Genomic DNA, 24,913 nt, shown 5'->3' with positions numbered 1-24,913 from the left:
TCGATATATCGATATTTATCCAACTAATTAATCATCAATTTATTAAACTTTATCGAATCAAAATCATCCTTGTTTCGATACTTGCATTCCATTGGTTAATCAATATAACGAAGATGTATAGTAGGAAAGCTGATCTGGATAAATAGCATAATCATTGCTTTTCAATTTTATAACATAATGACAAGATTTTCTAAAATTTTAGAACGGAAATGTTATACTTAGCATAATTAGGTATCATTTCCAATATCATTAGGTGAATTTTTATTCTAAAGGTAATTAATTATGTAAATTTATTCAAATTTACTAAATTCATATTATATATTGTATCATATTTATCTCTATTCATTTTTTTGAAGTACAATATTTTTAATTTATATTACTGAATCTATATGTACAAAAGTTTAATCTAAGCATAGATATTTTAGTACAATACTAATTATTTGTTTCAAATCTATTATTTTAGATTCGCAATACAGACATTTTCAAATGAATACAACGTTATTCTGTTCTTGATATACCCGTAGCTGAAGGTTTTAATGAAGTAGACCTTAAAGCAAAATGGATATATAAACAAGTATTTTGCCGATCTTCCATATTTTTGTTAAAGAAGCTTACTTAAATGAAGAAGCCAAAGAAAGGCCTACAAACTATTGGAGAAATTAAAAAGGCTTTAGATTTTATGCACAATCAACATTTGATGAAAGGAACTTTAAAATGTTGATTGCGCATAAAATCTAAAGCCTTTTTGAAGTGAAACTAACAAGGGTAAGTTGGCGATAAGACGAAGTGGAAATGAAATAAAAAAAATGAAGTGGAAATGAGAGAGGTATATAAAAATAAGATAAGAGAAAGTAAGATAGAGTATAAAACACGCGTTTTTATTTTCTTTGTCATAGATGAAATTCCAAAAAAATCAAATTTTTTGATTTTTTTCTGAAACACGGATAAATAATGAAGAGATAAATATTCTTATTTTGATTGTATCATCAAATTATTAAATCAAATTATTAAATCAAATTATTAAATCTAAGTATTAAATCTAGAGCTAGTTACAATTTATTATAATATCAATAACAAATGAGATTTAATTAGATTTAAATTAGATTTAAATCCCAAATTAGATTTAAATATTAATATTAATAAATAAAAATAAAAATGAAGTGGAAATGAGAGAGGTATATAAAAATAAGGTCAGAGAGAGTAAGACAGAGTATAAGATATGCGTTATAATTTTCCTTGTCATAGATGAAGTTGCAAAAAAATCTAAATTTTGGTTTTTTCTTTAAATAAAAATATTAAACAAACTGGATCATTTTCCGTAAATGTATCAAGCATTGGTGAACTAAGTGCTTATCAATGTATTTTAGAAAATGAAAAAAGAATTATCATAATTTGAAATAGCAACCTACAATTACAATTAATAAAATTATTTATTTTATCCATGAAATTTTAATTAAAATATTATTGACGGTGCACCATTTCATAGAAAAGATTATCTCAAAATATAAATTATTTTGAGTGGGAATTTTAATTTAAATTTTGGATCAAAACAATTGATACCTTTAATCACATTTTATGCGAAAAACTCAATTTAAACATTTCAAACAATCCCATAGAAGAGATAATATTAGAAACATGCATTATTTCAAAGATATCTCAATTGAATTAAAAAAAATTTTTAATTTTTTTTTATTTATCATAAACTACTTGTTTCGTTTTTAAGAAATGACGAAATGAAAGTAGAATAAAACTATTTTTATATAAATAAAATGTTTTCGATATTTTTAATATATAATATAAGATTTTAATATATAATAAAAGATTTCAGATTATAACAGTTCGAAATTCTCTCTCTCTCTCTCTCTCTCTCTCTCTCTCTCTCTGTCTCTCTCTCTCTCTCTCTCTCTCTCTCTCTCTCTTTCTCTCTCTCTCTCTCTCTCTCTCTCTTTCTCTCTCTCTCTCTCTCTCTTTCTATATTTAAAATTCAACAGTAAAACAATGAATATATGATGAATTAAAATTGAAAAACTAAATTAACTACAGGAATTTACTTTTATTATGTAATATTGTGTGATAAATACACAATATGTTCATTTTTTTAAAAGATTCAAACATTAACTGCTATGTAAGTGGTATTGTTATTCGTAAAATATCATAAAATGTAGATTTCAAAACGGTAATCAAATAGTATGTAATAATTTTAGAAAAAGAAAAACATTTCAAAATGTTTTCATATACACAACAAATGTGAAGAAATTTGTGTATTATAAACAAATATTAAACTTTTTGAATATGAATAATAAAACAAGTATCTCAATGCGCATATATTATATGCTAAATAAAATTTGTCGAAAACAATATTTTGACAATCAAAGAACAAGAATTTGGAGAATATATTCTCTTGAATTTTTGAATACGTTAATCATCATTGAGAGACCAATCAATGTTGGAGAAAGTATTTACAGAGTTCCAAGTTTATAAGTTTAGCATATTGTTCGAAGTTTAAACCAATGAGAAGACGATTGCTTAGTGATGCCGCTTCCGATTGCGAACGACCAATCAGCATCATTCGTAATTCCAGTGCTTTTATCGTCAACCGCGTTTGTACTCGTGTAGCGAATTGGAAGTAGGACACAACACATTTCGATAATAGGATTCAATGGGAATGGACGAACGTTTGGATCACAGTGCATTATTGACAAGAGTGTATGTTCTCGTATATTTTTTTAATAAATCTTTTTAAATAAAAATATAGAAACGAACTATATTCATAATCAGTGAAATATTCACTTTTCATAACCACGTGATCTAAGCACGTTAACAAATCGACACAATAGGAGCTTCTTCAAAATTTACAGCTTCTTCGAAAATTCTTTTCGAATTTGTCTCATATTTGCAACTCATTTTTGAGATATCCTTTCTTCAAAAATGGCAGATTTTTTAGATTCTGAAGCGGAAGAAAGCGAGGTTAGTGTTTTAATATGTTTCTTATTGTAATTTACCGTATTATAACATTCTTTTGCACTCTAAAGTTAACCTTATGTTGCTGTTTTAGGAGGAGGAGGAACTTGATCAAAATGAGAAAAAGAAGCTCAAAAAAATAAAAGCTGTCGAAGAAAGTGACGAAGAAGATGAAGGTCAGTGAAAAAATCAGTGAAAATGTACTATTATAATTATTTATAACTAGACATGTTGGATTTTTTTGCTACTTGCTTAGAATTAATTGTAGTCAATAAATTAGTTTCTATTATTCAGATGACGAAGAAGAAGTCCAAGACTTGATTGATGACAATCCAATAGATGAAGAAAGTGATGCAGAGGACAGTGATACTTCTGGTGGTACAAAAAAGAGAAAAAAGAGTGATGATGAAGATTTTGATGATCGACTAGAGGAAGAAGATTATGATTTGATAGAAGAAAACTTGGGTGTCAAACTTGAAAGAGTAAGTAGAACATAATCCTTACCTTAAAAAAAAAAAGAAAAAAAAACATTAAGACCATTTTTTATTCATTTTAGAAACGTAGATTTAAACGTCTAAGAAGAATACAAGATGAAGAATCAGAAGATGAACAGGAAAAGGAACCAGAAGAAGAGCGAGATGCTATTGCAACTGAGTTATTTGAAGGCTCTGGTGATGTAAGTATTAAACAATTAATTTTATTTTGTCATTTAGAATTATTCTACATTTATGTATATATACATATATATATTTATTTATCTGCATCTATAAGGAAAGAGATGTCTTTATGGTATGTATTTTTTAATTAAATGCAAATGAATATTAAATCAACAAAATATATGTAAAACTATAATTAGATTCATTAAGAGTATTTCTTTTTTTTGTCATTTAAGAGAATTTCTTTTTTACATCTATATGTTTTATTATGCAGGAAGAAGAACGACGAAGTGAACGTAGTCATAGACCAGAAGTGGAAACTCTTGATGAAGAAGGAAGTGAAGGTGATGATGATATGAATGATTTTATTGTCGATGAGGATGGAAGATCTCTTGCAGAAAAACGTATGAAAAAGAAACCAATATTCTCAGATGCGTAAGTATTAAAATCATATACATTACATATTATATTATATACATACAGTAAAATATTAATTTATTTATATTGCAAACAGTGCACTACAAGAAGCACAAGATATTTTTGGGGTAGATTTTGATTTTGATGAGTTTGGTAAATTTGGAGAAGAAGATTATGAAGAAGAAGAAGAAGAAGAAGAAGAAGATGAATATTTGGATGATGATGTTGATGAAAGACCAAGAAGACCAAAGAAACAATTTAAAAAGAAAAGCACAAGGAAAAGTATTTTTGAAATATATGAGCCAAGTGAGCTGAAGAGAGGTCATTTCACAGACTTAGATAATGAGGTACTTACTTAATTGAAATACTTTGTATTTTATATTAAATGTTATAGTACAACACTAACTATTTTTTTCAAATACATTATAGATTCGTAATACAGACATTCCCGAACGAATGCAACTTCGTTCTGTTCCCTTTACACCTGTAGCTGAAGGTTCTGATGAATTAGATCTTGAAGCAGAATGGATATATAAACAAGCATTTTGCAGACCTACTATCTCTGTTCAAGATGCTCACTTAAATGAAGAAGCTAAAGAAAGAGCTAAGAAAGGTCCACAAACTATTGGGAAAATCAAAAAGGCTTTAGATTTTATGTGCAATCAAAATTTTGAAGTCCCTTTCATCTCATTTTATAGAAAAGAATACGTACTTCCAGAGCTAAATATCAATGATTTATGGAAAGTATATAAATTTGATGCCAAATGGTGTCAGTTACGTCAACGAAAAGAAAATTTATTGAAATTATTTAAAAAGATGAGAAATTATCAGTTGGATGAAATTATGAAAAATCCTGATGCTCCATTACCTGATAATGTGAGAGTAATAAAAGATGATGACATTGAACGTCTTAAAAATATTCAAACAAGCGAAGAATTAAATGATGTTTATCAACATTTTATGCTTTATTATAGTCATGAGATACCAGCTATGCAGGAAGTTGTACGCCAGAAAGAAAGAGAAGCCCGTCGTGAAGCTAGAATTCAAAAGAGAAAACAACAAATCGCTGAAGCAGAAGAGAATGGTGAAAATCCTCCAGAAGAAGATATAGAAGCAGCAGAAGAGGAAGAAGAACCAGATGAAACATTAAAACAAGCAGTGAGAAGTGGACCTTACTCTACATGCAGAAAAGCAGGTTTAGATGCTCTTGCTAAAAAGTTTGGTCTTACTCCTGAACATTTTGCAGAAAATCTTCGTGATAATTATCAACGTCACGAAGTGGATCAGGAACCTACAGAACCCATTACGGTTGCAAATGATTTTTGTAGTTTAAGATTCAAAACCCCAGATGAAATTCTCAAAGCTGCACAATTAATGGTTGCAATGCAGTTGGCACGTGAACCATTAGTACGCAAATGTGTCAGAGAAATGTATATGGAAAGAGCAAAGATATCAATAAGACCTACAAAGAAAGGTATTAAAGAAATAGATGAAAACCATCCTATATACTCTATGAAATATCTTAAAGACAAGCCGGTGCGTGATCTTGTGGGAGATCAGTTTTTAAAATTGATTATAGCTGAAACAGACAAACTTATTACTATTTCGCTTAGTGATACAATAGAAGGAAATACAACAAGCAATTATGTTGATGAAATGAAGCAGCTTTATTATAGAGATGAATTCAGCAAAAATGTTCAAGATTGGAATGCTTTAAGAGTAGGAAGTGTAGAAATGGCTCTGAATCGTATGGTAATACCACTTTTGAAAAAAGAATTAAGAACAAATCTTGTTATAGAAGCAAAGGAATGTGTAATGAGAGCATGTTGTCGTAAAATGTATAATTGGATTAAAGTAGCTCCATATACTTGTGAATTCCCTGAAGAAGAAGATGAAGAATGGGACACAAGTAAAGGTCTTCGAGTGATGGGTTTAGCTTATGTACCTGATTATTCTCAAGCTGCTTTTACGTGCATAGTTTCTGCTGATGGTGAATGTACAGATTATGTAAGATTACCACATTTGCTGAAGAGAAAAAATAGTTTTAGGGAAGATGAAAAAGTCATGAAAGAAGCTGATTTATTAGCACTTAAAAATTTTATTGCAACAAAAAAACCTCATGTGGTTGTCATAGGTGGTGAATCAAGAGAAGCATTAATGATAGCATCTGATGTAAAGGAATGTATTTCGAATCTAATGGAGGATGAACAATTTCCCGGCATTCAAGTTGAGATATGTGAAAATGAACTTGCTAAGATTTATTCCAATAGTAATAAAGGTATATCTGAATTTAGAGATTACCCAGAATTACTACGACAAGCTATATCTTTAGCAAGAAGAATGCAGGATCCTTTAGTAGAATTTTCTCAATTATGTACTGCAGATGAAGAAATACTATGTCTTAAATATCATCCATTACAAGATCAGCTTCTTAAGGAAGAGCTTTTAGAAAATTTGTATTTAGAATTTGTGAATAGAGTAAATGAAGTTGGTGTTGATGTTAATAAAGCTGTGCAACAAGCTTATTCAGGAAATTTAGTACAATTTATATGTGGCTTAGGTCCTAGAAAAGGGCAAGCATTAATTAAAATATTGAAACAAACTAATCAAAGATTGGAAAATAGAACACAACTTGTAACAGCCTGTCATATGGGACCTAAAGTGTTTATCAATTGTGCTGGCTTTATAAAAATTGACACAAATAGTTTAGGAGACAGTACAGAAGCATACGTAGAAGTATTAGATGGTTCAAGAGTGCATCCTGAAACATATGAATGGGCAAGAAAAATGGCAGTAGATGCTTTGGAATATGATGATGAGGATGCAAATCCAGCTGGTGCTTTAGAAGAAATTCTAGAATCACCAGAAAGATTGAAAGATTTAGACTTGGATGCATTTGCAGAAGAATTAGAAAGACAAGGCTTTGGCAATAAATGCGTTACATTGTATGATATTAGAGCTGAATTAAATTCTAGATATAAAGATTTACGTATACTATATCAATCTCCAAGTCCAGAAAAATTATTTGATATATTAACTAAAGAAACACCTGAAACATTCTATATAGGTAAATTGGTGTTAGCAACAGTGGTTGGTATAAGTCATAGAAAACCACAAGGAGAACAATTAGATCAAGCCAATCCAGTCAGAAATGATGAAACTGGTTTATGGCAGTGTCCATTCTGTCTTAAGAATGATTTTCCTGAGCTTTCAGAAGTGTGGAATCATTTTGATGCAGGAGCTTGTCCAGGAAAGGCTACAGGTGTAAGATTAAGATTAGACAATGGAATATCTGGCTATATTCATATTAAAAATTTATCTGATAAGCATGTTGCTAATCCTGAAGAAAGAGTAAGCATAGGCCAAGTAATTCACTGCCGCATTATCAAAATCGAAGTAGAACGTTTTAGTGTGGAATGTACGAGCAAAAGCAGCGACCTCGCGGACAAAAATCATGAGTGGAGGTAAGATATCACATTTAAAATTTTTTTATTAAAATAATTATTAATATTATCAATATTATTTAATACATTTATTGTATTCATTTTTAGGCCACAAAGGGATCTTTATTATGATACAGAGACACACGATCAAGATGTAAAGATAGAAGAGGATGCTAAGAAAGTGAAACAACGTCAGACATACGTAAAACGTGTTATTATACATCCATCTTTCCATAATATTAGTTTTGCAGAATCAGAGAAGCTAATGCAAAATATGAAACAAGGAGAAGGCATAATAAGGCCAAGCAGTAAAGGTGCCGATCACTTGACTGTAACGTGGAAAGTAACAGATAATATTTATCAACACATTGATGTAAGAGAAGAAGGCAAAGAAAACGCATTTTCCTTGGGACATAGTTTATGGATAGGTAATGAAGAATTTGAAGATCTAGATGAAATAATTGCTAGACACGTCAATCCAATGGCTGCATATGCTTCGGAATTATTAGATTTTAAATATTATAAAGCAAATGTGGAAGGTGTAAAAGATAAAGCCGAAGATATATTGAAAGAACAAAAGAAACAAAATCCAGGAGGAATTCCATATATTATATCTGCAGCTAAAGTACGATTAATATGTGAAGTATTACATCATATTCTTTTCTCATAAATCATAAACGTTTTTCTAGCTTTACTTCTTATGTTTCAGAATTATCCAGGAAAATTCCTCCTTTCATATTTACCCAGAATTCGATGCCGTCATGAATACGTTAGCGTTTCACCAGATGGCTTTAAATTTAGAGGACAAATGTTTAGTAGAGTTAATGATTTATTCCGTTGGTTCAAAGAACATTTTCGAGATCCAATACCTGGCCAATCTACACCAGGTACTCCACATGGTGCTTTGACTTCCAGGACACCGTATCATACTACACCTGGTGCAGTTACAGGTACTTTGCTATTTACTAGTCATTATTTATATAAGAATATACATTTTATTATTAAATATATATGTTATGCTTCAGGAATGAATCAAGATGCAATACAAAGAGTGGCACAAAATTTACCACATCATATGTTGCATTCCTTGTCGCAAGTAGCAAATCAGACACCACATCATTATCCACCACATACTCCAGGGGCAGCTAGTACCACAGCTTATGGTGGAATACATACGTATCCAAATACACCTTATACTCCTTCTGGACAAACTCCATTCATGACTCCATATCAAACACCCCATCATACTCCACATCACGCGCAACAAACATCAAACCATCATCAAGGTCAATTCTTACATCCAGTATCGTCTTCGATACCATCTGTAACTCAAAGATCAATGCGATCTCACAGACCTACTCCATCTATGTCTACACCCTCATCTGGGGATGCCATGGATTGGAGTAAAGCAGCAGAAGCATGGGCACGTTTGAAACAATCCACTCCACGAGGATCGTAAGTCAATCCTATTTATGATCTTATAAAAATTAATTATAAAAAAATTCTCTCATTAAAATCTTATTACAATTTTTTTCATTTTTTATTTTAATAATGACAGCACTCCAAGGTACGAGGAATCTAGGAGAACACCAAGAAATTATGAAGATTCCACTGGAAGGACAACTCCAAGAAATAGAACTCCGTCTAATCGCACGCCATCCTATAAATCACCACGAGGCACACCATTTACCAATTCTAGTCCACGAAGTATGTCTCTTAGTGGAGATGGTACTCCTTTATACGACGAAAGTTAACCCATTAAGGTTAAGATTAAATTAAATCATGGATTAACGAATGATTAATATGTACAATTGGTATAGACCTTCATACATTTTTCATGTATTTTATATAATGGCGAATGGTGATGTATGTGTATAAATGTGTGCGTGTGTGTAAAATATACTATATAATAAAAAAAATTTTAATCGTAAATAGTAATTATTGGTTTTCTCAACTATTTCTTTATTTTGATTAATATTTTACTCTAATTCTAATTCGTCTGTATATAATGCTTTATTTATTATGAAAGTACTTCAAGATATAAAATGGAAAGAACGTTGTCTTCATGGAAAATCATCAAAACCAGTTTTCTACCTCTTTTCCATATTTGGGAACACATTTTTAAAGCCTGTATAGAGATACAACGGTCACTACTACCCACGCGTTCAAACATTCGTTATAAGAGGCGCAGACATGATTCATTCGGAATGAATTTTTTTTTTGAAATTCAACCGTTAATTGCTATGAAAGAATACTATAGTTTTTATTATTCTTCAGTATAAACATGAGAAAAATGTAAATAAAATCTAGATTTCAAAACAGTTATCAAACATAATATATTATAGTTTAAGAGAAAAAGGAAATATTTTTCAAATGTTTTTACGTATAACAACTTGTGAAAAAATTTGTTTAATAAAAACAAATATTAAACTCTTCGAGTATGAATAAAAAGAAAACAATCATTTCAATGCACATGTATTATACGCGAAAGAAAAGTCATTGAAAACGTAACGTTTTGACAATCAAAGAGCAAGAACTTTGAGAATTATCTCCTGCTGAGTTCTTGAATACATCAATCATCATTGAGAGACAAATCATTTCGCGCGTAGAAACAACGTCGGTCGAAGTGTTTACCGCGTATCAAGTTTATACGTTTAACATACCATTCGAAATTCAAACGGGCCAATGAAAATAAGAGTGTTCAGTAGTGCCATTCCCGATGGCGTTACGATCGCGGACATTGACCAATTGGGGTCGTTCGTATTTCCAGAGCTTTCATCGGTAATCGCATGTGTGTTCGTACGTGTAGCGAATCGGAGGGCAACAGTGGGACACACGATAAAAGCAGCCAGCGGAGACGGACCAACGTTCAGATCACAGTGCATTATTGACGAGAGTGCGTGCAGTTTCTTCTTTATTTTTCATTATAAAAAAAACTACAATTATCTCGACGAAACGAGCTTCATCATAATTCATCTTTACCGTTGAAATAATAATTTCAAAAGGTAAGTCCAAAGAAATAGAATAACCCATGAAGCTTGAAGAACGACAGTGGCGTCGTAATTACGCGATCATTTAAGACAAAGAAATTCTTTTATTCCTTTACTTCCTTCCCAATTAATATCGTTCACTTTTTCCTTCTAACAAATACGTACAAGTCTTATAACGATATTCTTGTTTTAACATTAATATTACAATCGGTTTACTTTATACAATTTATAAGAAGGATCATGACGTTATTAAAAAAAGTCAGAGAGACAGACGATGTAACAAGGGATGCACAAACCTCTTTGTATTACATTTTACTGAAACGCTTAGTAGCGGACGTATTTGCCGCGTCGACTGGACAAAGAAAGACTTCTCACTGGATTTCTCAGTTTATCTTCCGAGGAAACGATCGATTCTTTCGTAATGTTGATACGCGACTGCAGTGTTCCTTTCGTTCGATTTATACCGTAACACTGCGGCATGTTTCCGTTGCGATCATGCGTATTAGACACGATCATGACTTTCTTTTTTTTTTTCTACACTTTCGAAAGAGAGGATGTACTTTTCTTTTTTCTTTCTTTTTTTGTATTCTTTCAGAAAGACAGACGCCTTTAAATACTTAAGTATGCACTTACTAATCTATCCATAAAAGGAACAACCATTCCCTTGCAAGTTTTGTTTTCGATCATAACTATCGATCATTTTTTTTTTAAATATACATGTCATTATTCTATTAATCGTGGGAAAGATTTAAGCCAATTTGAAACGAATCAATTGCCAATGCTATTAATACGAAACAATTGATAGAATTATTTTGGATTTTATTTTTAAGTATATAAATATATTTATGTAGTATAGCATATACGTATAATTTTCGAACAAAGAGACTCCTTGAGTACACTATAAAAGGATAATATAAAAAAAGCATCACATAGAAAGTGCATCGAAGCGAGCAGGCAGTACAATATATAGCGTCTTTATTTCTCAAGCCAATCTCTTTGTTCGCCTTCGGGTTTTCACACGTTGAAGAGCCGGAGACCTCGATGGCATCGTTATAACACGACGAAGGACAGGCACAAATCTTATTATGTTTGTCATGTGTCCTTTATGTATATGTAGATCTATGTTCTCTATTTGTGTGCGTGTGTGGGCGAACTAGTAAGGGTAAAGGGAAAATAAAAGAAAAAAATATACGAAGCTATCGGGAGTTAGAGTCCGGCGGATATGCTTTAATAACGTGACTTCCTATTCGTTCACGATCGATATCTAATCAACCGATGCAATTTTAAATTGCAGGTAAACATCTAGCTATGGCTACCGCAGCAGAATCACCCATCACCAACGAATGTAAGTCGAATAATAATAATAATAACGAAAATAAGATTTCGCGTAATCGTCCATGTTATTATATTAAAACGTTTTTCTCAAGTAATATTGTCTTCTATTTACGTTAATGAGATTTTGATTGATATTACGAACGGTGTCATCGATTTTATCGTGAAAAAAAATTATCGAGAGAATGTAATTATCGATTCTCATTTTATCGAGAAAAAGAGAAAAGATTTTAAGAAAAGAAAAATAGAAAAAAAGCTATGCAATGATGCGCAACGAGTTTCCAGTGAGTCGTCGATGCGTAGCGACTTTTCTGACTAAGGATCCTTAATTAGAATCAGACAATTTAGGTGACGGTAGGAACACACCCTAAAGATTGCAGAAAACATTGCGCGGATAGTCGCTGCGAAGAGAGAGGGGGAGAAGGTCAGAGCCCTCTATTGGTGTCCTCGGAGGAGTGCAGGCTACGTTTTACCGTGGCAACTGCAGTACGAGTCGACTGCTGCAGTGGTTGTACGAGTTAGCCTATGCCTGTCTCTGCTTGCTTACTTGCTTTTCAGGGGTTCTCATCCTTCAGCTAGAATGGACCACAGAAAATGTCGTTAACCTTTATCGATTCGTTATCAACTACTTGCTTTCCCAGTCACCTTCGGCGATATTATTAACGAACACATAGATGTTACATGAACCGAAGTTATCTTCATAGTTGACCTTTCATATCTTTGATCTCGATCTAAAAATCTAGAATCAAAGGAGGAATAGAAGACGAAGAAATTAAATTAAATATTCGTCCACGAATAAAAGAAATGATAACTTTTTTCAACTTTAGAACAGAATATCGAATTGATTTCAAAGACTAGGTATATATCGGCCGCGGTAAATGGAATTCAAGACGAATGTTGCGGTTCTGGCACGTCTCTTTCGAGGGGCCTCAGCTGCTGAAAGTGAGACGTGTATCGATCGTAGGAACCAGAAATAAAGACTAAGGAAAAGAAAGAATGAGATATCCGGCATTACGTTCTGAACGTGACAAAGTCGAGTTAGATACTTTGACGCTTAACATTCTGAAAGTGAACCGTTTTTATATTGTTCAATTTATCAAATTGTTCTTTTCATATCATATTTTATTACAAATTATCATATAAATCTTTTAACTTTATTTTTTAAGATTCGTAAATCTATTAAAATCAAATATGTTGAAATATTATCTTTTATTTCTATCGAAAATAACAGAGCTTCTGGTCCTCCTATACAAAGAAACTTGTAAGTTCCCCTCCATTTAAAAACGAGTCAGCGTGATAAAAATGTGTAACCTTACTGAACGACAAGACATCTCTCTTTTCCTTTTCTTGTTCTGACTGCTCTCCCAAGTTTTTCAACGGTTCATTGCTTTATGGAATCCAATTAAACGCTAACATTCAAGAAAATGTACGCTATTAATTAAAGAAAATGTACTAGTTCGTTGATGTTGTTATTGTTTGTATGTATTTTCTATCGTTTTTATTACGTTGTTCTTGATCGTTCTTGGGAGTCTTCGTTGACTACAACGACAGTCACGAATAATTTCCCATGATTGCATGATCTACCTAACTCCATTTTGTTTACATAATTCAATCGATCTATTGGATATTGTCGAATGGGGAAGCAAGCAAGCAAATGAACAAACAAAAAATGAAGTAGTTTTATAAGCCTAACCTATTTTTTGTAGCTTTACTTTACTCAAAAGAACTCAGATAATTCGAACTAATTTAATATAAATGCTAAAGTAGGCTAATCTAATTGAGAACAGAGAACATTTTATAACGTAGGTAAATACTTTTTGCGTAAATGTTTTTATAAATATTTCGATAAATTGATTTACACGCAACGACTGTAATATATATATATATATCCTATATCTTTTGAGTGTGTGTATGTATGTGCGCGCGTGCATGTATGTATGTGTACTATATATAAATATACAAGTTCAGAGACAAGTTTACTACCGTCACGGTGGCAGTTATCGTAAATATGTTACTCTCTTTTTATACGTAGTTGGGAAAGTACGAGCTCGAGTTTTTAAATTTCTCCAAGTTCAAATTGGAGAATATTCCCTCTGGAATACCAATAAATTTTTATGAAATTAACAAATCGAGTTTTTCTAGATATTTCAATGATCAATTCTTGAATTCTTTTCTTTATTTTCAAGTTTAATGATCGTTAATATGATTAAAAATTTGAATCCTCTTCGTGTTTTCAAGAAAAAAAAAAACAAAAAAAAAAAAACAAAAAAAAAAATACGGACAACGCCCAAATGTTGTGATACGAAAGAAAAATTCTTCGAAAAAGAAGAAGAAAGAAAACCAAAAAGGAAGGAGAAAAAGAGGGTTGACAGTTCACTGCCAAATACGAAGCTCCTCCAGAAATCTTTTCGAAAGCGTGCGCGAACAAGTTGATAAAGGAGAAAAGAGGGTTGAAGGGAGAAAGGGGAAGGGTGTTATGGTGTATGGGCTGGGAAGGAAACGAGAGGAAGGGTGGAAAAATTGCGTACGAATTCTACTGTGGTACTTGGGTGACTCTCGCAGTAGGCAATAGCGTAATAGAGAGAGGGGTTGGTCAGACAGATGGTATTTTACGGGCGCACGTAGTCCTTCCACACACGTGCCTAGCGACCGGCTAGGCTGGATCCATAATATAGGCATGTAGAAGCCGGTACGTCGGAGACCCGTTGGTAGCCCCGACGCAGAGGCGTCGTTCTTCACCGATGGAGGGGTTGGTTGCTGCTCGGGTATAGGTTGGGCTTCTCTGAACGGGGTGGTTGATGGGGCGCAGAACGCCAAGGTGGGTGGATATTGAGCGACGCCGGGCGTCGTGGCGCACCGTGTCCGATCAGTCGCCCTCCAGCCACCGCCCCAGATACGAGTTTGGAGCCACTTCCGGCGATCCGCTACGCTGGTTCGACGTGTCCTCTCTCTCTTTCTCTCTCTTTCTCTCTCTGCCTTTTTCTGTCTATTACTTTTTTCCTTTTTCTCTTTTTGTCTATCCGTTTATCTACCTATATTTCTTTCTTTCTATTTTTCTCCCTCTTCTTCTTCTTCTATTTCTTTCCATCAAGAAACATACGCAACCCTCCGGTGACTTTAGAAGACACAGCTGAGAAAGGAACACCAGAAACATGCTTATCGGGCTAGTGCGCGATTCGATGCTGCAGTGCTTCTGTCATAGCTGCAAAGCACCTTTGGATATTGTAGGTGAGTGTCCGCTTGCCTAAAGATTTTTAATTATCTTCATCGTATAGAGAATTATTGGGAATATATAATCTCGTCGGTGAAGATTTTTTTTAATTTAGAGGAAGCTCGTGACTCGGTTATTTCGATTGTATCTTAAATTTTGAATCGATTTATATTTTTATCATAACTATGGTATATTTCAAGAATCTGTTCCCTCATTTAGCTAGCAGGTGTAATTTGATGTTATGTTATAATTATTGTTTTGAGTTATCCTTTCAGTTTGCTTGTTTGATTCTTAATTATGGAAAAATTTGATGAAAGATTCTTTCTTACGCAGTCAAAGCTGATCAATATTTCGCTAGTATTATCCCAGGTATATAGGTACCTGCAGCGATCAATTTTCCTTAACCAAGTAGTAGCTTCGTGTACCAACCTCTGAAGAATTTCTTAAATTCTTACTAGAACCATTTTGAATTTTTTATCGAATGGCCTCTTTTCTCCTTTGAGTTTATTAATATTAAAAAGATTGAATTATTAATCACAGAAAGTTTCCTCGTAAAATTGTCATTGTTTTAAATTGAACATTAACTTTTGATATGATGTATTCTTCAACTTAGCAGTAGATTTATTTAATTTTTTATAGCTGATCGTATCAGAATAAAATCCAGATATCAAAGGAAAAATCCATGCGCACGTGTTTTTACTCATGCTTGTTCCGAAACTGACGAGGGTGCGGCCCAAGATGGCCAACGAAGTTGTCCAATGACTCAAAAAGTTGCATCGATTTCCCGATAATTACAATTTAATATATCCTGTTGATATTTTATTATTATTATTTTTTTAATCGAACACGTAAAAATTTGACAATCACTTTCTCAATGGTCTTATCGATTGTTGTCAATTTTTGAAGCGGGACAAAGGAAGGGTAATGCGCCCTTCAAGAAGCCCACTGGAAAAGGGGCACGAACCAAGCAACCGAAGAAAGTGAAGTTTATTAGTAAGTACATCGTAATGTAGTCATTACTAATCACACATTTGAACATAATTTTTTTTCTGCAAGTATATCATCAACTATCAACGCATCATCAAATCTGGAAACTCGTTACGCACAACTCTCATAGTTCATAAAAAATCAAACATTGTGTTGCACGGCTAATGAATACTGCCCTCGTGAATATTTTATCTTTACGGGTAACGTTTGGCTATCCGCCAAAATCAGAGGGTGGAAGGACATTCTCTTTTTGTTCGCTTTAGACTTCAGAATAATGCGATCAATGTCGAGATTGCTTTGTTGTAAAAATTTTCGAAATTGAGATTGCCTTTCCTATGACGGTCTCAAAAAATTATCTTTGAATTTGCCGTTTTCACGATGACGAAAAAATAAATTCAAGCAAAAACGGCTAATTAACAATATCGATCAGGTGCAATGACCCAGGCGATACGATTATGTCGCCGCAATGTCGCCGGAGAATTGCACCTAGAAATAGTCTCCTAGGATATATATATGGGGTGGTTGGGAGAAAAAGAGAAAGAGAGAGAAAATAGTTGGAGGAGAAGAGGTGGTGCGTGTGTCGACGCTAGACGTCGCGGCGCCGAGAGACAATCGTACGCCGTCCTCTGATCGATCCTTCCCTCTCGTGCGTCTGAGTCATACTTCCGTAACTACTTTTCTGTGTTAGAGCCTTCTACCTTCCCTCTCCCCTCCTCCTATTCCTTCTCCTTTTTCTCCTACTCCTGATCCGTGTTTAGCCATCTTTTTATATATATATATATATATATATATATATATATATATATATATATATATAACGAGAAAGAAAGATATCCTTGGCACGGTTCTTGCATAAGGTTAAATTTTAACAAGAGAAACGATCGATCTGAAATTTTCTTTCGCCCATTATTATAGCGACCGAAATACGATGCCAAGAAAAGTCGAAGGGTGGTATTTGCTACGAGGTAATCTTGGCAGAGCCAACGGCACCAAAGAGGGCACCGTCACCACCCCACACTGGGCCGACTCAACAGATCCCTATTGAGGATAAATTGAGAGAAGCAGAGCAAAGAAGATTCACCTTAGAATCTCATAAGATCGCTGCTCTTTCTGCGAAACTCAGCAAGATCGAAGAGGTCGCTCGTAAGAAGGATGAACTCAGCGCCGCATTCATAGCTGCTACTCGCGAATCCTTGGACGCAAAAATGAACAACACCGAAGAAAAGCGAGAAGCTCATATCGCAGAACTTAAGAATAAATTGAAAGAGCATGTAAGTTAATAATTTTAACTCCTTGCGGTTGTAATACTTTTTTTTTACCATTAGTATCCCGTCAATCAAGATTACTTTACTTATACGCCGTTCAGTTATTTTCATGTAAAATTTATAAAATTAATTTTACTTAAATCCTCTTGAGAAATTTATTTTTAGAAAATTCACTTTTATATCAATTTTAATTACAAGTAGAACGGTTAAAAAACTTCGCCACAGAGGAATATTCCAATCTTTTACAACAAGGAATTAACTTCTATGAACTGAGAATATTTACGTAAGAAATGTTTAACAGTTTATTAATTCTTTTTCTTTAATAATAGTTGGAGAGTGTAGAAAAATCTCGTCTGAGCCTCGAACAGCAGACTGAAGAAGTACGATGCGCTGTCGAAGAAAAACTCAAGACTGCTGCTGCTCAACGCGACGAGAATATTAAAAGGATGTTGGATCGCCTTAAGGAGCATGTCAGTATCATGATTATTATACAAAGAAATTTACAAAAAATCTGACATTAATTAATAAAAAAATTTTTTGTCCTTCGAGTTTTAATAGATCACAATAACTCATTCATAATTGTAGGAGGAACAAGCCGCTCGTGTACGTCAAGGTATGACCGAACGCGTACAACAATTGGAATCTCAAATTCAAGGCAAACTTGATCAAGCTCGTGAACGCCGAGAAAGTTTGGAACGCGAACAAAAGGAAAAATTACGTAATTACGTGAGTTATACAACAATTTACCTATCATTATAATATTTCGTATTAAAAAACTATAGTTTAGTTTCGTGCTCATCCTGGAAGGATTTCTAATCTAACAACAACAACAACAACAACAAACAACAACAAGAACGGCATGCATCTATCTTTTCTCATTTGCTATTAAAGTAAAATCCAACTTTCGTTCGGTAGAAATCCTTCCTTATATCTATCCCTACTTTTTATATATACAGACCCTTTAAAGGGATTTGACATGGTCATTTAGAATACCGTGAAGATAGCGAAAGTACGTCAGATGGTGGATGAGTGTGCAACGAGAGATCTTCTGGTGAAAAAATTCGAATTTGACAAGAGGGTATCTACTGCGGAGCTAAACCGACAGCGAGAGATTCAACGCCGTGTGCAGGCTATTCGCGAGCATGTAATTTCCCTCCCTCTTTCTTGATTTTCTATTCTCATCGTGTATCGTCCTCCCTCTGTGATAAATAACGGCTTATTATACCTTATGTTTGGTCTATATTATTTTAGTAAAAATGAACAGAAATCTTCGTCATACAATACCAATTATCATACGATAACAATTTAATCATGTTTTTTCTTTCATTTTTTTGGATTATTATTCTTTTTTTCTCTCTTTTTTCTTTGAGGGAATGTCGCAGCGCTTCGACACATTGTGTTGCAGATTCGAGCCGTTACTATTCTGTATATATGACGCGTACTTATCATTTTCTTTTTCTTTTTTCAGCATGGCCATGCATTTGTATATCACATGTGCGATGCATATATACGTACCCTGCGTACATATACATAAATATACATTTCTAAACTTATGCACGAAAACGTCCGAGATTATCGAGAGACATCGATAATCGGATAATCGACTTTTTTTTATAGCATTCAATCATCTTGTACAGATACTGATTTGATATTACTTATTGAAAGAGGACGTTTCATTATCATTCGAAAGAAAAGCTTTCATCCTCGTTCAATAAATCAATGTTAATATCCTCTATTGGATAGCAAACGTATATAAAATGTACGTTTGTCTTGGCTGTAGATAGCATGATATATAAACATTAGATTAGTTAGGAAAAACAAACACTTTTAATTGTTACATTAATAATACATACAATAGTCACGCTCGTTTTATTCTTTTTCTTTTTCTACAGGAGAAACGTGCAGAAATCGTCAGGCAGAAGAAAGCTGCCATGGACGGACAGAAAGGAAAAGGGGAGGATCAAAATATCCTGCCCGTCGAAAATGAAACTGCCAGTTCTGGCTAAATTAATTTTTATTTCTCAAAGTCTAAGCCTTCTCTTTGATAAGCCTCCCTGCGTGTACTCGCAGAAAGAATCGTTCGCTGGCGCGCCGTTTTGTTGACTGAACACTTTTATTTATTTAATGAGTTTTTTAAGATGACAGACATAGTTTCAGCTCTTCTTTGTTCTTACTTAATATCGGAATCACTAATAAAAATGAACTCCATAAATGAAAGGATCGTAATCGAAATAAATATTTAATATAGTTAATTTTAATTTACATTGCAATTATTATCTTATTTAATATTATTCAATATTAATATTTAGATTAAATATTAATTTTTTTTTATTACGATCCTTTCATAGAATTCATTTTTATTATCAGATTACGATATTAAATAATCTTAAAGAAACGAAAGATATAATCTTATTTGTCATCTTTAAATATTCAATTAATAAATAAAAATTTTTAGCCAACAAGACGGCTTAGACTTTGCGTTAATTGTTTTTGTGTTTTTTTTTCTCCTTATCGATATGTGCATAAAACACTGCCTTCTATCTTTCTACGATGTTGTCCTACAATCTAAATATTATTGTTTTATGAGTTTTAAACAAATCTTATCTTGAATAGAATTGTGTTACAATGTATTAGGTCACTTTTTTGCTTGCACAATCGAGAAAATAAAAAACAAAAAAACAATACAACAAAACTAACCACGCGCAGAGTATTTGACGTAATTCTTTTTATTTTGCTACGTCTTAAGAATATATTTTGTTTTTTTATGATTATGCTATTGTTATTAGACGTTTATTAATGTTTTCTAGCCTTAACAATTATTATTTTACCGTTTAATGATTAGAAATTACATGCGTGATAATCACATTGGCTGTTATCTCTAACGACTGAAATAATTAACGTTTATATTCGTAACGTCATCGGAGCTTTCATTCTCAGCACACGCAGCTTTTTCTTTCATTTTTAACTTCGTTTTTAGAATAAATAATAGATAATTATTATCGCTATAGTTAGATCTTAAGTGATATTTGCGGCCATATGTGTGTTCACATACCATATATATCGACCTAAATATGTGGTATGTGCCGGCATATAAGCACACTTATAACATATATATATATATTATAACAGTGCTTTATACTAGGCTTGAAAAATTTGAAACCATTTTATACTCGATCATTGTAATATTACTGCGCTAACAGAACGACAACATTCACAAATATATAGTATAATTGAATATGATAATATGATGCTTCTGTGATGACCTAATTATTTGTCAAAATGTGTAGTGGCAAAGTGAGAGAGTGCGCGAAAGAATGAGTGAAAAAGAAAAAGGAAGAAAAAAAACAAAAGATCAGAGTGAAAGAAAGAGATTCCTCTATGCTCGTATAGATACCGTGGCTAGAGGGTTTATATCTTTCGTGTAATATATCATCGCTGAAAGGAATTAAAAAAAAAAAAAATCGCCTTTAATTACATGAAAGATTCCTTTGATCTGGAACTACGTTCTTCAACGGGCTATCATATTTTATATATATATATTATTTTTTATATATTATATATTATATATTTTCCTTTTCTTTTTTTATATAATATTTTGTTAACGATTTCGAAGACAAGAAAAAAGAAATTGTAACGTAAAGTCACAAATCACGGCTCTGGTCACGGTATTGTCACAAAAATTGCACAGATATAAAACAAACATATTTGCAAAAGTGATAATGGAATTTAATTGCATTCATTCGCTCTTAATTATTTTTTTCGACCTTGATACCATTTTCCCGAATAATTTTTCCTAAAATTTTCAGATATCTGATATAGAATTAGAAAAATTACAAAGGATTATTCACGACGATCGATTTACAATGGTTTATAAGAATAATATGAGCGAATGATGAAAAGTAAATATTTTTATAGGCGAGCGTTTCTTTTAAAAATGCTAAGTATTATTATTAATTAATTTATTCCGCGCAACAAATCGAAGAAAACACGCTTGACGTTCATACAATCCTTGTTATAATTTTTTCCTTCCTAATGAAGCAAGAAACAAGTGACTTTTATTCTTTTACATATGTAGCTATTGTGATCTTTTGGCGTAATGTAATTTGATAATATTTACATGTGTGTGTATGTATGATTCTTTCTTAATTTGCCTCTTTTTTATTTTCTTTTTCGTTATAATACGTAAATAAAAAAAATATATATAAATATATAGATTATATATATATATATATATATATATATATATCTAGACCTATATAGATTTCTATGCGATGATATATTATATAGGAATATAGTTATCGTGTGTGTATGGTTTCATGTGAGCTTTGGTACTGTCTCTTAGTGGCACAACGACAGAAGCAAGTTAACATGCGAGAAATTCAAAAGAAAAGGACAAAAATAAATAAAATGCTCGAAAAATTCAAAATCATTGAAAAATACTTTTTGTACGATTGGCTGCCTTTGAAATTAATTTTATTTGTGTTGAAGATTAATGTGTTCGAAAGAAATCTTGGTGTGAAGTAAAAGGCCGTACCTACACGCAACATATGTATATTAAATTTATTATTTGTTCCTTGCCATTCTTTCCTGTCGAAACAATCATTGTTTTTTTTCATCTATAATTAATTAACAAGAAATTTATAATGGTTATTTAAATTTTACCTTCTGAAAGATCGTGCACATAGCTCCATTACTTATATAAATTTCTGCATTAAAATGATTCATTTTAGAGGAGTTGGAAAAAAAGAAAATTTTTATCTATCAGAGTTAAAGGATACATTACAATACAAGCTTCTACGTTAATTTAAGTCAACGAAGATATGTACTATCATCCGTCGATAAAGTAGTTACAACAAACACGTAGACTCTATTTTTACTACTCCGATCATACTCGGAAATAGATGAAAGATAAACAAAAAATGACCTTTATTATTGTTGTAAGATATTCGACAGTCACAAATTTAGCGCTCTTGAAAGGATCTTTGATATTTTTATTTTCTTTTCGTTTTGTTTTTCGAAAGAACAATTTTCGACGGAACATTTAACGATATTTTCATAGTTTATAAGAATAGGGTTCGAGCGTTTCCTAAAACGTTCCTGGCTGACGTCACAGATGGTGGAATGGCCGAAAGCCAAAGGCTAAACGAAACGACGGGGCAGAGGCTTTGGGATGCGAGAGAAGGTAGAGGGCAAATGGCTGCCGCCGCGGGTGAATAATAATGCGTAGACGCGAGAGTAGGAGCGAGGAAAATTGCGTTTAACCAAGTGTACGATGTTGGTGAAGGGCCGCTTATGGGATAGGAAGAACCGGAGGCATCATGGGAAGAAAAGCACCAAAGCCGCGGCCGGTAAGTCGTTGCTTTTTGGCTACTGAGAGAGAGAGAGAGAGGAAATCCGCGAAATGGTTCGGCCGGCGCACGACGAGATAGCCCTGCTGCGTACCTTGCTCCCTCCAGTTCGTTTTCCATCCTTTATTCAATAAAACATGGCCGAATGTCGTCTAACAATCTGATGATCTTCTATGTAAGATAGACGTCAAAATAATCGCAATAGTTATCACGATGAGATCTCCGGAGAATTCGAAGAATTGCGAAAGAATGCGAAGGGGAAAAATATATGAAACGCAAGAGACAATATGAGCGCGCTGAGAAAGATGGAGGAAGATAGAGAGAGAGAAAGAGAGACAGAAACAGCAGAAAGACAACGTAATGGAATGACAACATAAGGGAGAAAGAAAAAAAACAAGATTGTAATCTTGTAACATATTTATAAATTTCGTACGATATTTTTTTCTCTCTGTTGTTAATAAAGAACGGAAAAAAATCATGTAAATTTCACTATATTTCGAAAATATCTGTGTGCTATCTTCGAGTGCGTGCCAACTGATGCTAACTAATCGCGTCACGCGCGTTTTCTTGATAGCAATCGCGCGTGTATGCGTGCGTCCACCCATACACAATCTTTCGTCTTATATTTGTACGAAATTGTAAATGGATATTCGTTGATTCGCCAATCGATTGAAATGATATGTCTATTTACAACGAAAATATAAGTTCAAGCTGACTTATGTATCCATGTACGTTACGTTCTCTTTGAATATGTATGTTTTGAGAAAGTAACGCGACTCCGTTTTATATCTAATAATCCGAAAACGGCAACGATGACGTCTTCCTCTCTCTTTCTCTCTCTCTCTCTCTTTCTCTCTCTCTCTCTCTCTCTTTCTCTCTCTTTCTCTCTCTTTCTCTCTCATTGCGATTTTCGAGGTTAGGTTAATCAAATATGTGTGAGCAATGCTACAACATAAATGGTGATGCCTTTTATGCGACTACATTTTGGAGGTTATGTGTTCTCATCTTGTTTTCTAACTTTATACACGCAACACGCATGTAAAAAGACGAGCAAGCACGTGATTATCGACGGATTTGAACTTCGCTCCTTCTTTCGATTGGCGGCATTGTTGACGCTTCGGAACCACAATTATCATTAATGCAATCGTGCCGCATGTATTCCCCCTACTTTATATATGAAATAACGTTCTATTTTATAGATAAATCATTCATCCGTTTATTCGTTTTAATGCAGACAATAGATAGTTTGACTAACCTGCTTTTTTTCCAAAAGAAACATGGCGATAAAGTAGTCAGTTGTCAAAGACCGTAAACATTTGATTTTGTATTGTACGAAAACTTTTAAATTGCTTTAATTATTCGTTTAATTTTGCACCTATTTATTTTAATACTCGACAACAATAGATACGAAATAACAATATATATATATATATATATGATTGATATCAAGAAATACAAGATAAAAAATATTTAAAGAAAAGATTTCTTATTTTAACAGGTTACGTCACTTACGAATTTTAAAACGTAGTAACGTAAAATTTTATTAAGATGTGTTCGCATAAACATTTACAAGGAAGATTTGGATCTTGCCGGATAGACCAGGATCGTGGAGGTCAGACGACGCTTCGGGTTGCGTGTTGGCGAAACCGTGAAAGTGCATTCTTGGCATGCTACGATAAGAATAGATTAAGAAGGAGGGGATGAGAGATAACAAATAGAGAAACGATGTTTGCGCCGGCGCTCTTCTCTCTCTCTGACAGGCTTTCGCCCCCTCTACCCGGTACCCCTGTAGCCCTACCAATACGAATTGCCACGTGCGATACATTGTGGAACGTGTTGGATCGCTTTACATTGGGCCGATAGGCGATCCTATATGTACACACATACGTCGTCATGACGATAAAGACGCCGATCGATGTTTTTAACCTGATAGAAACGACGACGCATCAAATTGATTTTTATTTTTTTCTTTTTTTTGGATTCGAACTCTTCATGATTTGTATTTTTATTATTTTTTACATTTATTTCTTCTTACTTTTCTTTAATTTTTTTCTTTTTCCTGTAACTGCAATAATAACTGACATTAAAAATTTAAACTCCGCTTAGAATATTTAAAAGAAAAAGAAAAAAATATGTATATATATATATATATATATATATATATATATATGTAGATATGTATACAAGTAGATTGATATTTACATCAACGAAAAAATCTATTTCAAATGACGAACTATACTTATACGTATCGTCAGTAAGGCACTCATGTTCCTGATAAAAATTCGAGTGGTCAAATGAAGTAC

The 24,913-nt window shown here is 33.0% G+C and overlaps 3 protein-coding genes and 1 long non-coding RNA gene across 11 annotated transcripts in view; 3 read left to right on the top strand and 1 right to left on the bottom strand.

The window, feature by feature from the left end:
• Nucleotides 1-24,913, bottom strand: part of LOC146873107 (uncharacterized) — a 31,321-nt gene that overhangs the window by 247 nt on the left and 6,161 nt on the right. The gene's annotated exons all lie outside the window — the stretch shown is intronic.
• On the top strand, nt 129-9,409 carry LOC118448676 (transcription elongation factor SPT6-like). Of its 3 annotated transcripts, XM_085655756.1 has the most exons (14): nt 129-272; nt 464-765; nt 2,582-2,967; nt 3,056-3,137; nt 3,256-3,443; nt 3,518-3,637; nt 3,733-3,750; nt 3,892-4,052; nt 4,132-4,381; nt 4,464-7,498; nt 7,586-8,102; nt 8,187-8,427; nt 8,503-8,932; nt 9,036-9,409. In XM_085655756.1, the coding sequence occupies exons 3-14, from the start codon at nt 2,929-2,931 to the stop codon at nt 9,229-9,231; spliced, it is 5,277 nt and encodes a 1,758-aa protein (XP_085511882.1). In that variant the 5' UTR covers nt 129-272; nt 464-765; nt 2,582-2,928; the 3' UTR covers nt 9,232-9,409. The 3 variants fall into 3 exon arrangements, with proteins under 3 accessions (XP_085511882.1, XP_035738095.1, XP_085511883.1); XM_085655757.1 differs by lacking the exons at nt 129-272; nt 464-765 and having other exon boundaries at nt 2,607-2,706; nt 2,859-2,967; XM_035882202.2 differs by lacking the exons at nt 129-272; nt 464-765; nt 3,733-3,750.
• Nucleotides 10,280-20,625, top strand: stai (stathmin). 4 transcript variants are annotated; one of them, XM_035882459.2, is made up of 9 exons: nt 10,280-10,482; nt 11,762-11,812; nt 14,892-15,027; nt 15,917-16,003; nt 16,913-17,268; nt 17,592-17,732; nt 17,848-17,988; nt 18,251-18,406; nt 19,155-20,625. In XM_035882459.2, the coding sequence occupies exons 3-9, from the start codon at nt 14,952-14,954 to the stop codon at nt 19,266-19,268; spliced, it is 1,071 nt and encodes a 356-aa protein (XP_035738352.1). In that variant the 5' UTR covers nt 10,280-10,482; nt 11,762-11,812; nt 14,892-14,951; the 3' UTR covers nt 19,269-20,625. The 4 variants fall into 4 exon arrangements, with proteins under 4 accessions (XP_035738352.1, XP_085512211.1, XP_035738353.1 ...); XM_085656085.1 differs by lacking the exon at nt 14,892-15,027; XM_035882462.2 differs by lacking the exon at nt 18,251-18,406 and having other exon boundaries at nt 10,287-10,482.
• Nucleotides 22,261-24,913, top strand: part of NFAT (nuclear factor of activated T cells 3) — a 29,421-nt gene continuing 26,768 nt past the window's right edge. The window contains exon 1 of the mRNA XM_035882455.2: nt 22,261-22,610. Coding sequence (XP_035738348.2) covers nt 22,535-22,610 — 76 coding nt within the window. The 5' untranslated portion in view covers nt 22,261-22,534. The remainder of the gene's footprint in view (nt 22,611-24,913) is intronic.

The sequence above is a fragment of the Vespa mandarinia genome, chromosome 3, assembly GCF_050613455.1.
Source record: "Vespa mandarinia isolate Hongniang chromosome 3, ASM5061345v1, whole genome shotgun sequence".
NCBI lineage: Eukaryota > Metazoa > Arthropoda > Insecta > Hymenoptera > Vespidae > Vespa > Vespa mandarinia.
Note: the sequence above shows the minus strand (reverse complement) of the source record. Positions and strands in the feature narration are given on the sequence as shown.

Excerpts from the sequence above, each read along its gene's own strand:
- stai (XM_035882459.2), top strand. The coding sequence starts at position 14,952 with ATGCTTATCGGGCTAGTGCGCGATTCGATGCTGCAGTGCTTCTGTCAT. Across the intron at positions 17,269-17,591 it reads AGAATAAATTGAAAGAGCAT|TTGGAGAGTGTAGAAAAATC; the intron begins GTAAGTTAATAA and ends CTTTAATAATAG. Across the intron at positions 18,407-19,154 it reads TGCAGGCTATTCGCGAGCAT|GAGAAACGTGCAGAAATCGT; the intron begins GTAATTTCCCTC and ends CTTTTTCTACAG.
- LOC118448676 (XM_085655756.1), top strand. The coding sequence starts at position 2,929 with ATGGCAGATTTTTTAGATTCTGAAGCGGAAGAAAGCGAG. Across the intron at positions 8,428-8,502 it reads TACACCTGGTGCAGTTACAG|GAATGAATCAAGATGCAATA; the intron begins GTACTTTGCTAT and ends GTTATGCTTCAG. Across the intron at positions 8,933-9,035 it reads CAATCCACTCCACGAGGATC|CACTCCAAGGTACGAGGAAT; the intron begins GTAAGTCAATCC and ends TAATAATGACAG.